General features: G+C 47.8%; 1 protein-coding gene across 2 annotated transcripts in view; it reads right to left on the bottom strand.

The window, feature by feature from the left end:
- MFSD6 (major facilitator superfamily domain containing 6) overlaps positions 1–13612 on the bottom strand; it is a 73249-nt gene that overhangs the window by 32498 nt on the left and 27139 nt on the right. For both annotated transcript variants that reach the window (XM_088466939.1, XM_088466940.1), the window contains exon 3: positions 9683–9780. In XM_088466939.1, the coding sequence (XP_088323065.1) occupies positions 9683–9780 (98 nt within the window). The remainder of the gene's footprint in view (positions 1–9682; positions 9781–13612) is intronic.

Below are 13612 nucleotides of genomic sequence, written 5' to 3'. Positions count from 1 at the left end.
AGTGCCCCCAGACTGGCCCCTTATGCCGTGCCCCCAGACTGGCCCCTTATGCAGTGCCCCCTGTAGTTTTCCCCTTTATGCATTGCCTCCTGTAGTTTGGATTTGCCCCTATGCAGTGCCCCCGGACTGGCCCCTTATGCAGTGCCCCCAGACTGGCCCCTTATGCAGTGCCCCCAGACTGGCCCCATATGCAGTGCCCCCAGACTGGCCCCATATGCAGTGCCCCCAGACTGGCCCCATATGCAGTGCCCCCAGACTGGCCCCATATGCAGTGCCCCCAGACTGGCCCCATATGCAGTGCCCCCAGACTGGCCCCATATGCAGTGCCCCCAGACTGGCCCCATATGCAGTGCCCCCAGACTGGCCCCATATGCAGTGCCCCCAGACTGGCCCCATATGCAGTGCCCCCAGACTGGCCCCATATGCAGTGCCCCCAGACTGGCCCCTTATGCAGTGCCCCCAGACTGGCCCCTTATGCAGTGCCCCCAGACTGGCCCCTTATGCAGTGCCCCCAGACTGGCCCCTTATGCAGTGCCCCCAGACTGGCCCCTTATGCAGTGCCCCCAGACTGGCCCCTTATGCAGTGCCCCCAGAATGGCCCCTTATGCAGTGCCCCCAGACTGGCCCCTTATGCAGTGCCCCCAGACTGGCCCCTTATGCAGTGCCCCCAGACTGGCCCCTTATGCAGTGCCCCCAGACTGGCCCCTTATGCAGTGCCCCCAGACTGGCCCCTTATGCAGTGCCCCCAGACTGGCCCCTTATGCAGTGCCCCCAGACTGGCCCCTTATGCAGTGCCCCCAGACTGGCCCCTTATGCAGTGCCCCCAGACTGGCCCCTTATGCAGTGCCCCCAGACTGGCCCCTTATGCAGTGCCCCCAGACTGGCCCCTTATGCAGTGCCCCCAGACTGGCCCCTTATGCAGTGCCCCCAGACTGGCCCCATATGCAGTGCCCCCAGACTGGCCCCATATGCAGTGCCCCCAGACTGGACCCATATGCAGTGCCCCCAGACTGGACCCATATGCAGTGCCCCCAGACTGGACCCATATGCAGTGCCCCCAGACTGGACCCATATGCAGTGCCCCCAGACGGGCCCCAGCCCAAAACTTACCTAAATATGCTGCTCGGCGCTCCTGCTGCCTCGCTCTGACTGGATCTAACTGGATCCAGCAGGTGCGCAGGGCAGGCTCCTCGCGTCGCGGGTGACGGCACAGTGCATCACTGGGAACGCTTGCCTCTGAAGCGATCGGAGGCTTCCTCTAGCCTCCGGCCGCTTCAGAGGCCAGCGTTCCACAGCAGGAGGCGGAGGGTGACTGGAAATGCGGCGGGGGGAAGGACCGGGCAATGCGCCCGCAGAAAACAGCCTGGGGAGAACACTGGGTAAACGTTGATAAATAAATATACACATTTATACTAGGTGTGAGCGGATTCGGTTCTACTCGGTTCCGTTCGGATTTAAAAAACGAATGTTATTGGCTATCAGCTGTCACGAGTTTTGGATAGCCAATAAGATTCGGTTTTTAAATCCGAACGGAACCGAGTAGAACCGAACCCGCTCACCCCTAATTTATACACATAATTGTTTTAGGTTTAATAAACTCTTAATTTCAGTCATTTTTGCCTATTTAATTTTCATTTATAAACCAGGAGTAGTGCTCCCCATTCCTCCTCTGTGAGATTGCGGGTTCTGTCCCCATTTGTCCCTGCACCAATCTACACCCAGATTGTTTTTTGGTAATTCACAAAATTTTCCCAAGAAATACAATTGTATTATAATGCACCTTCCATCCAACAAGCTTAGTAACACTGGGTGCACACTACATGATATTCCTAACGATCTGGCCGATTCCGACACATCAGAACGACAAATCGTCAATATCGCGCAGTGTGTATGCACTACATCGTGTAGTACGCGCTCCTAAGGGGTCGTCAGCCTCATCGCCTGATTTTATGTACATGCAGTCTGATCAGGTGGCTGCCGATCCCATGCAGCGCTATGCGGTGGGAGGAGGCGGCATATCGGACGGTCAGGCACCGGATCACCCAGTGTGTGTACGGATCGCCCAATATGTCGGCCGGTCGGTGCTGGGATCGTCTGCAACGTCGCTGGGTGCACAATCGTTTAGTGTGTACCCAGCTTTTACTCCCTATGGATGAACAGCCCACCCTCCTGCTGAAGGGCACAGCAGAGATTGACATGCGTGTGCTAGGACACCTGATTGGCAATCATCGTGAACTTTAAACTTCTTCTTAATTAGCCGTGACTCACAGCCAAGAGATAAGTAAGCTGGCATGTTTGACATGTTTAGTTAGGTATACACCCTTAGGTTATTCAGGTATAGTATTTAGCTTAACAAGGAATAAGCTCCGTATGCTAATACCCAACTGCATACCTGAGATTTAAAAGGAAAAACATGTTTTGCGTCTTCAAACAGAGGTGAGGCGCAGACATTGGGGGACGTGGCTGTATACGGTTAGAGCCTGGTATTAGTGATGGGATACGGCTTGGGCAGATTCTGTGTCCTGGGATGAAATGCTGGAATCGGTCCTGTATGGTTTCTAAAACGAATTCAATGAATCGGTTGGAGAACTGGAAAATCCGCGGAAATTCGCACGTTTTATACCGATTTAAAAAAAAGAAAAAAAGAAAAATGAAACCGAGAAAGTGAACCAGGCGTGTAATCACAGACTGCGGCCAAATTCAGAGTTGTACGCAACAACAATGTTCTCACAGTTTAGCAACTGAAACAGCGTTCGCCGATGGTGCGTACTGTGCATGCGTGAGTTCGCACTGCGATCGCTCTGCAATCGCCTACGCAGATACAAAGCCATCGCAGGCCATGGGACTGGACGTCAGCATCTGGGGGTGGTGATGGGGGAGCTGTAGGCGAAATGCAGGCGTGCCTGTCCATTTGAACGCCGTTACATGGACGTGCATAAATTAGGCACCGCGACGGCATACGCAGCTAGTGTACTCACTGTGTGCGACGAGGTTAGCAATCTCTGAGTAAGGTCAGGGCTGCTGTATTTGTGCGTGAGGAGCCGATGTTACTTGATGTTCCCGATGTTTTTGCAGGACTGCGAGGTGTTATGGATGCGAGATAGCGGCAGTGGGCGTCTTTATGCTGGCTGTGCGATGGCTTTGTGATTGCAAATATTAGCATATTTTCGCAGCAGACCCCCGTGTGTAATCGCAGCCGCAATAGCGATCCGTAATGTATCAGGCCCTTAGTTAGACACGATTGTGAATATCATGAGAGCGAGGATCCGGCACCTGCAAGTGACACGGACTCCTGACAGGCACACGTGGGTCCGTCTTGTGATCCGCGCAGGACGCGTCCCCTACTGTACTGGCCCAATGCCCGAACCGCCTCTCAAAGTGTAAGGAAGCGTCTGACTTCAGATGGACCCCTTGCGACAAGGATGAGGCCCAATACAATTGCGCACTGATAGCGATGACGGCTACAGTCACAAGTGTACGGATAGAGACAGTGCGTACAGCTCAGCGCACAGGAGAATATCTACATTCCGGTCCGAGCGCACAGTGCGAATGTGTAATGGCGGCTGACCTGCCTGCAACTCTGAATTCAGCCGCATTATTTTCAAATGTCCCCGTTGCGCCTCCTCCATAGCGAGACAATATCAGTCATAGATGAGAACATACGTTTGAGCCTCTCTCGGGTGTAACGTGTACCTGATAATATACGAAACAAGTGTAACAAAGCCTCCATACGCCTTGCCTGCGTGATCCATCTAGCCTTTACCAGTATAAATGTGGCTTTGTAATGTCAGACTAACATTTGTAGGAGACAAGAGTCGGCTACGCTGCGAGTGCGGGTATGCTCGGTGTGTGCCATGGCACGCTGACTTGTTTAGCTATGGGGCGTGATCCTTACTGAACACACTCCAAAAAAATCCACCAAAGTCAATAACATGTGAGAAGGTCCTGACGTCAGCTGCTGCCCAAACAGACGCTCGCTCCTACGGGGAGGAGGTCGTGTCATTGTAATTTATCTTCATCTGGGAAGCGATTCATTCTTTATATAAACCTGACATTATGTTGAAGACCCTTTGTCCTGTGATAAAATGATGAAGTAGAATCGGCCGTACACCTGCACCTACAATCTAATTCTTTTATTTCAGCGTAAGGCGCAGTTATATTATTGTTAGTAAGGTTATTTGTGCACCTTTCATTATACGGATTTACAGGATCACTTTGCGGTTAGCGGTATAACAACAACTTTGTGTAGCTACAATGAGCCTGGTGGTCAAGAGTTAGGGGGGAAAAAAAAAGAGAAATTTGCACCTGGGTAAAACCATGTTGCGCTGCAGGGAGGGGGGGGGGTCAGATGTAAGGGCCTGATTCAGACCTGGACGCTATTTGAGGACAGTCGTTCCAAAAAAGGGGCCGGCTATTTAAATTGAACGCTCGCTCTTTGTGGTTTGTTGACGCCTCTACGTCTGAGCGAGCGAACGAAAAATGTGCTCGCTATTTTGTAAAGACGCCCCTTTGCCGTTCGCATAACACGCCATCTCCGGTATTTATTAGATTAATCGGGTACATCGAAAGGCTTCTTAACTGCTCGCAGTGCTTGTGGTAGCTTTTACTTCCCGCAATCACTGCGAGCAGTTCAGGCTAAAAGTCAACCAAGTGACGTGGTCGATGACACTCCATTACTAATTATGCACTCCCATTAAACGCCCTTTTTACCGTTTGGCACACCTGCGTTCGGATCTCCACTCCCCCGTTTTCAAGCACCTTCCCCTGTTACCACCCACAAACGTACATTCTGTCAATCAAATTAGCAGCCCCTCGCTATTTTGCAAGTGCACGATTTCCAACCGCAATGACTGGTTTGCGCATGCGCATTAGGACCCATACACATGCGCAGTTGGGCGAACATTGCTCAGAGCGAACGAGCGGCTCTGAATCAGGCCCTAAGTGTGCAGAGAGGTTTAGATTTGGAAGGGGACGTGTCCAAACTCAGGTCTAAATTGCAGAGTGTAAATAGCATTTGTGGGCAACATGCAAAAGCAGCCAGTGTATATCTGCATGCAAATATAATAAATGCATTTGCCCCCCTGTATGGCGAAACATGGTGTGTTCCAGGAGCAATTTGCTCCTTTTTTTGGGGAGGATTTGATCCTACAGTAACTCAGGCCCAGGGTATCTAAACCAAATTTTCATGTTTTTAATATTTTTGTATATAAACCATGAAGGTAATACTCAGTGCTCAGTGTTAAGCTGACTTTATGCTATAACTCTTAAAATGGCTGAATTTCCTCCCCTGATAAAGCAGAGAGTAAAGTAACTGGAGGCACCCTGACATCAATGATGAATCCACAAAAGCACACAGAGCATCTCTGCACAGCAAGTCTGCCAGCCTGTCAGCGACACACTGCCAGCGCAGGTACAGCAGGGTCGTACTCCCGACATGGCAGCCTGCGGCAGAGGAGCGACAGACGACTCCAACACTCCAGTTATTCTCTGTGTATTCTCCAGCTCAGTTATACGCAGAATTTGGGTATAATAATAATTATAATGGTGACTGAACACTTTACAGATTACAGGAGGGGGATTTTCTTGGGACTGAAAATTTGCGAATCTAAAGCTGAAGGTAGGCAGAAAAGTTACCCCTAAACCCTGGGATGGATAAATTGGTCGTACTATAACAATATAATAAATAATTATAATGTTACTGATTCCTCTGCAATCGTTTAGAATTGTAATTTTGTATTTATAGTCTGGCTACAATACTGAGTCCTAGGTACGAGCGCTGGTCACTGTTCTTCCTATGACCACAGTTTTTAATGTCTACACCAGTGGTTCTTAACGTCTACCTTCAAGTTTTTCCCAACAGGTCATGTTTTCAGGATTTCTGGTCTGTGTATGTAGGTGGGACAGTTATTGACCCTGCAAAATAGATTAACTCGCCAGTGCATGATTAAAGAAACCCATAAAACATGGCCTGTTGGTCGTACTGGAGTCGAGAACCGCTGGTTTACTGGATTGCATTTCTGGCCTCCGAAATTAGTGCAACTGCGGTAAAAGCTGCATCGGCTGACTGCGACACGACCACATCTGGCTAGCCACCCCCATTACCACCCGGAAATGCCGACTGAAACTGCCTCTCTCTACATCAAAATTCCTTCTGCGGCTTTCGGCGGTAACCAACTGTGCGACTCGGACGCGTGTGTAAAATGAAAACATCGCCCGCTAGTGCGCAGCATTGACTTACCATGCTCGCTATTTCCAAAAATGATAAGTCCCCCAAATAGCACTGGGTGAAGTCATGCTCCCCTGCAGACTTTCTGTATGTTACATGTATTCTACATCCTTCACATACAGCCCTAAGCAAGCAGAACAGACCACTCTACATCTTCATCTTCCACACTAATTATTTGTTTCAAAACAATTTTCAAAAAACAATGGGGTCTATTTACTAAGCAGTGTTAGGAGGGATTCAGTATGGTTTACCGCCTAAACCTAACGTCCCGGGGGGGCCTAACCCTAAGTCCCCCCCGGGAACCCTAAACCTAATCCCCCCCACGGCTGTCCGCGCCCGACGCCTGGCTTACCTTCAATCGGTAAGCTGGGTGACGGGCTCCCGTCGTAGGGAAAATGACAGGCGTCAGGATTTCAACGTCTGTCATTTAACCCTTGCCGGGATTAAACAGTCCGGAAGCCGGCGGTCGGGATTCCGTCCATCGGCTTCCCGACTGTTTCCCGTTAGGAGACAGAGTGAAAAGTGATAAGGTGCCAGCCAATCAGCTCCCAACTGTCATCTGTGGGAGCTAATTGGCTGGCACCTTATCACTTTTCACTCAGTCTCCTAACACTGCTTAGTAAATAGACCCCAATGGGCGTTAAACAGAAAAAAAAAAAAAAAACAGACAATTTTGTAAAGAATATTCATTCTCTATTCTGGTACAATGCAAACGCAATAAGTATGTACAGATGTGCACACATACGTCTTACCTCCATGCACTACAAGTCACGTTAAATATAGCGCTTGAGAACCGTGCAAATCAGTAGCGCCGAGCATCTTTTTGTGCTACGTTTTACCTTCACATTTGTCTTATTCGCAAAGCGATGTGAATAGGACGCACAAGCGGCTTCTGCTGATTAAAATGATATGCGGCGTGCCTATATTCTATGGGCCTGATTCAGAGCCGCTCGTAAGCGGCCGCTCGTTCGTTCCGAGCGATGTTTGCACAACTGCGCATGCGTACGGATCGTAATACGCATGCGCGAACCAGTCAGTGCAGCCGAAAATCGTTTGTTCGCTATATAGCGAATGGCTGCTATTTTGAGTGACAGAAGGAGGCGTATGTGGGTGGTAACAGGGGAAGGTGCTTGAAAACGGGGAGTGGAGATCCGAACGCAGGCGTGCTTAAAGGTCAAAATGGGCGTTTTATGGGTGTGCATAATTAATACAGCAGCGTCATTGACCACGTCAGTTGGGTGTCTTTTAGCCAGAACTGCTTGCAAGATTGCGGTAGGAAAAAACAACCACAAGAATAGCGAGCAGTTCATACGCTGGTCGATGTACTCGATTAATCTAATAAATAGCGGACATGACGTAGGATGCGAGCGGCCAGGGGGCGTAGTTTTCCAAAAAACTACCGCATGTTTTGTACGCTCGTTCAGACCTAGAGGCGTGAACAGACCGCAAAGAGCGAACGGTTCATTTGAATAGCCACCCCTTTTTTCTGAACGAGCGAGCGCAAATAGCGTCCAGCTCTGAATCAGGCCCTATGTGCGACTGCGGGAGCATCTGCATGCGAAATGCTACGTTACAGTGTCAGCGACGATGCCACGCAGATACAGCCGCAGCTGCACACAGAATATAGGCATGCCGCATGTCATTTTAATCAGCAGAAGCTTGTGCGTCCGATTCACATCGAAAAGACGCTCTGCGCTACCAAGTCACTCCACGTCATGGCCCTACTAGAAGGGCTGTTTGACGCATAAGAAGGTAAACTGTATGTAGACACATCTGTACAGGACATTTGTAGATTCTGCATGTGGTGTATATCCTCATGTATCCTAACCTATCAAACAAGGAAAATTAGTCCTGAGCTTAATAAAAAAAAGAAATGAGACAGGAAGAAAAGGGGCGCAGACCACACTCAGCCGTCAGCGGTGTCTGGTTATTGGGGAAGGACAGGGAAATGAGTAGAGCTCAGTACAGTTTGGACAGTTACACATGAATCGGGGGATCAGCAGGAAGAGCCTAGTTTCATACCACATTGCGGATATGTTGTGTAACATGCACCGAGAGGGCGTCTAATAAACTTTCCCATGTTGAAAATAGAGTCTCCTTTCTTTGCTCCTTATGCAGAAATGGCTCTAACTCGTCCATCTCACACACACAAAACAGTTTTCCCCTGAGCATAGCTCATAACAGCACAGGCACTAAGGGCCTGATTCAGAGCCGCTCGTAAGCGGCCGCTCGTTCGCTCCGAACGATGTTCACACATCTGCGCATGTGTATGGGTCGTAATGCGCATGCGCCAACCAGTCATTGCGGTCAGAAATCGTGCGCTCGCAAAACAGCGAGGGCCTGCTAATTTCAGTGACAGAATGAGGCGTTTGTGGGTGGTAACAGGGGAAGGTGCTTGAAAACGGGGAGTGGAGATCCGAACGCAGGTTGCCAAACGGTCAAAACGGGCGTTTAATGGGTGTGCATAATTAGTAAAGGAGCGTCATCGACCACGTCACTTGGTTGTCTTTTAGCCTGAACTGCTCGCAGTGATTGCGGAAAGTAAAACCTACCACAAGCACTGCGAGCAGTTCAGACGCCTTTCGATGTACTCGATTAATCTAATAAATAGCGGAGATGACGTATGATGCGAACGGCCAGGGGGCGTCTTTACAAAATAGCGAGCGCATGTTTCATTCGCTCGCTCAGACATAGAATCGTCAACAGACCGCAAAGAGCGAGCACTCAATTTAAATGGCCGGCCCCTTTTTCTGAACGACCGTTCGCAAATAGCATCCGGCTCTGAATCAGGCCCTGAGAACGGACGTTATTGCTCAGAACCCGCCAGCTGACACTTCTATCAGAAGAAGTACCAAAGTCCAGGACTCGAGATAGACCCCTTATGCTGGGTACACACTGGCTGATATATCGGCTGCACGTCGGCCAGTGTGTACAGGCGATATGCCTTTCAGTGTGTACGAACGACCATCATCTAAAGATATATCTGCAGATCACTCAATCTACAGATATATCTTTCGGGTGTGTACCCACCTTTAGTCACTTCCCATTCTTTGAAAATACAACGAGGAAAACAAACAAACAAACAAAAAAATCATCTACAGCGATTTCTGCGCATAGACCTGAAAATGTGCAAAGAGTAAGACGTCCGAAGTTCCTATTCTTTTCAGTGTTTCTTCTAAAATCTCATCAGTTTAGCTCTTAACGTTAATTATGACAGCAGGAGGGGGCGCACATGGAATGTTTTTATTACAAGTCAGAAATGCGTTCCATTAAAAATATAGGATATGACCCAATCTGTGGCACGACCACGGGTGCTCAGTAAAACCAATTATCTGCCCATTGTCCCACTAGCTGGTGTCAACTTTTATTCCCCCACACAGACACGACCCAGCCAACGTGGGAGGGGAGGGTGCACTTGTGATGTCATAAATGAGCAGTAAGATAAACCCTACTTACCCTGTAATACTTCCATGGGCAGGACCGTCCAGGCATTTACCATGTAGGAAATATATATATACCGAGCAGTGTTACAAGCAAGGCCAATGTACAGCACCCTATGGAGAAGACAAGAGAGAACGCAGACATGTTTAGTGATTATAAAGGAAGCTATTGAATAAAGAGGAACTGAAGACGTTTGCTTTGTGTCAGAGATCATTTCTTAAAAAGTATCATTGACAATATTAAAAATGCACAATGTCTTTCCTGGCAATACGCAGGTTCTCCTTATTCCCACCAGTGCGTAGCCAGTCAGTTAACAAGCTCCTCAGTAGTCACATGATGGTAGTTGATTACTTGGTTTTGTTAAACAGGGCAACCAAGGCGACCACCCAGGATCCCCCACACACATTGGGGCCCCCCACATATATCTACATCAACAACATGGGGGGCACTCTGGCATACTGTATGTGAACTGGGGCACTACAATGTGTTTAATACACTTGTGGTGCTGGGAGTATTTGCAAATTATATATTTTAATAACATCACCAGCTAATTTTTTTGTCAAATTTTATTGGTAGGGGCCCTCCATAAATTAGTTGCCCTGGGGCCCCCGCAAACCTTAATCCGGCCCTGGAAAGAGGGATGGTAAGGGATTTTATGCTATAGACTTCGACTTCCTCCCTGTCTGTATTGTGTGCACAATTATATTGAGGACATCACATCATGGAGGCGATTCAAAGGTTTTGGGCAGCGATAAATAATGGGTGTAATGATGATGCAATTCAATTGTTTTGGGTGCCCATTACTTATCGCGCCCCAAAGCACAGGTAGTGCTCACTCTAGCTCCGGCGGCAGGCAGGGCACCGGAGCTAGAGAGGGCACTTCCGTGCGCACGCCCGAAAAAGGGGCTGTGGCCATTGAAAAGGGGGGGCGTGTCTATAAGACACGTCCCCTTTTCGTCACTCTTGGGGCGTGCCCGGCACTTGCGGACACGCTGGGCAGCCCCCAAGCGCTGCAGACAGGGAGAATAGATGCCAGGCGCATGCGCCCGGCGTCTATTCTCTGGCAGTGACCGGGTCACCGCACATTCCCCACCCGCGGGACACTGTGACCAGTGGGTGAAGACGGTACCCGCAGGCTGCGAGGGCAGGGCGCCGAGCCCCTCTAAAACAGCCTAGCGGGAACGGTACACAGGATTTAGCCGCATAATGCGTCTAAACCCATCTAAAGTCCTGGTTAGGGTGCCCAAACTGCCCTTTAGGTGCCCAAAACACGGACTCTCCGCATATATCTGCTCGCCACCTCAGGAGGCTGCGAGCAGAAAGGTTGGCGCTCAGCTTATTAGTACAGGAAACACATCACCTGGTGGCTGCGACTTCACATATAAGAGTAAGGGGTAAATTTAGTAAGAATTAAGGTTGAGTCTCCCATATCCAAATATTCCGAAATCCCAAAAATGTTTTTGCGTGACTGAGATAGAGACAGCGTTGCTTTCTGATGTTTAAATCTACACAAACTTAGTTTAATGCACAAAATGATAAAAAATACTGTCTAGAAGGTGGATGATACATAAATGCATTCTGTGATTAGACTTAGGTCCCATTCCCAAGATCTCATTATAGTATGCACATATTCCAATATATAGAAAAATCAGTTCTGCTAAATATTTCTGGTCCCATATATATGTATATACTGCAAACCTATAGAGAACATTAGACTGCAAATTGCAAACTAAGGCCCTCATTCAGAGCAGTTCGCTATTTGCGTTCGTTCGTTCAAAAACAAGGGGTGGCTATGCAAATGATCCGTTCGCACATTGCAGTCTGTTCACACCTCTAAGTCTGAACGAGTGAGCAAAACATACGCTCGTTTATTTGATAAAAACGCCCCCTGGCCGCTCGCACCATACGTCATGTACGCTATTTATTAGATTAATCGAGTACATCGAACAGGATATGAACTGCTCGCTATTCTTGTGGCTGGTTTTTTCAACCGCTATTTTGCGAGCAGTTCTGAGTTAAAAAAAACCAAGTGACGTGGTCATTGACGCTGCTGTATTAATTATGCACACCCATAAAACGCCCGTTTTGACCTTTAAGCACGCCTGCGATCGGATCTCCACTCCCCGTTTTCAAGCACCTTCCCCTGTTACCACCCACATACGCCTCATCCTGTCACTCAAAATAGCAGGCCCTCGCTATATTGCGTACAAATGATTTTCGGCCGCACTGACTGGTTCGCGCATGCGTACTAAAAACCGTACGCATGCGCAGATATGCGAACATCGCTCGGAACGAGCGTACTGCCGCTAGCGAGTGGCTCTGAATGAGGGCCTAAATTCACAGAAACAGGACAGATGCCTTTAAGGCTAAACTTCCACTTTCGAACATTGAAAAGTGTCAATAACTTTTGGTGCTTAATAAAAAAAATATATATATAAATGACTGAACAAAGCATTGTCACACAGATCAAAAGTGTCACAGATAAGGTCTAGGGGGTATATTTACTAAAGTTATAATTATTAGAAGAGGAGATGTTGCCCATAGCAACCTATCAAATTCTAAGTATTATCTTCTAGAAGGTGCCAGTTAAATGTAAAGTAGAATCTGATTGGTTGCTATGGGTAACATCTCTTCTAAAAACTCTCATTTTAGTAAATACACCCCTAGGAGGCATTTTATAATTAAATCTTTATCTTTGTGACCCAGTCTGGACTGCTACTTTCTCGGTGTGTGTTAATCCATCTGCTAAAATACTTTCGCAAAACACAGCCACACTGTGATAATATAGTAATTCCAGCAAATAAACCCACCGATCAAACAACTGTTTTTCTCTATTACTTTGGTCATGTAAAAAAAAAAAAAAAAACATATTATGCGGCAGCTCCTGTAAATCTTTCTCCTTCTCTTTGATGGTAACATTAGTTTTCTTCCCCCAACTTAAAGTGTTAACAAAAAAAAACTTTCCGGCAGTCTGGGTGTGTCGCTAGACGTTTCCTGCAAACATGGTATGTTGTGACCCTGTCAACACGACACACCCATGGCAGAGCGTAATATGAGGTGTCAGTGTATTATATTGGTCTTGTAATTCTATAAGACCATGGGAGCTAGCATGAAACGCATAAAGGCCAGCAGTATATGGTCTCTAGGCATCACCTTTCAGACACCTTACAGGTACGGCATTTGGGGGGGATTTCTGTAATATCATCCAACATTGATAATATAAAATAAAAAAATAATCCAGTCTTAATCCCTATTGCCACGCGGCTTCCCCTTCTAATTACTTTGGTGCGCAGTACTCTTTTCAGGAATTTAGGAGCTAATAAGGTACAGTAACCTTGCTTAACTTCTCAAAAATACAAAATAGTGTATAACCAGGGCAGCACAGACGGTGTAATGGTTAGCGTTACTGCCTCACAGCAACGAGGTCATGGGTTCAATTCCCACCATGGTCCTAACTGTGTGGAGTTTGTATATTCTCTGTACAGTGCTGCGGAATATGTGTGCGCTATATAAATAACTGGTAATAAATAAAATAACCAGACTTGTCCATCAAATCAAAACTATGCACTTCTGCTCGGCAGACATCTGAACGACTTCAGTCACAACACCAACGACTTTTTCTGAGCGACGAAACGATATTTAGAACATCCCGATTTAGAGAGTGTACACGTTAGTGATTTATCGCTCCAATCCAAGCGATTCTCTCTCCTAACATGAAATGAACTATCAGCAGAAATGTCGGACAGATGAATGACAGTACACATACACTGCAAAATGTGCGCGGTGTCGGCTCATCGTTGTGGAGATTTGCTGTGCCGCAGGTCACATCCAATCATCCGATCGGATTACTTATGGGACAATAATCAGCCCGGGGAAACAAGCCCACCCATCCCACAAATGGAAGACACCACAGCAACATGCAACAGGTAACAAAACATTATTACA

The sequence above is a fragment of the Taudactylus pleione genome, unplaced genomic scaffold (assembly GCF_031769625.1).
Source record: "Taudactylus pleione unplaced genomic scaffold, aTauple2 ptg000067l, whole genome shotgun sequence".
Taxonomy (NCBI): domain Eukaryota; kingdom Metazoa; phylum Chordata; class Amphibia; order Anura; family Myobatrachidae; genus Taudactylus; species Taudactylus pleione.
The sequence above is the reverse complement of the archived record's forward strand: the minus strand, read 5'-3'. Positions and strand labels throughout refer to the sequence as shown.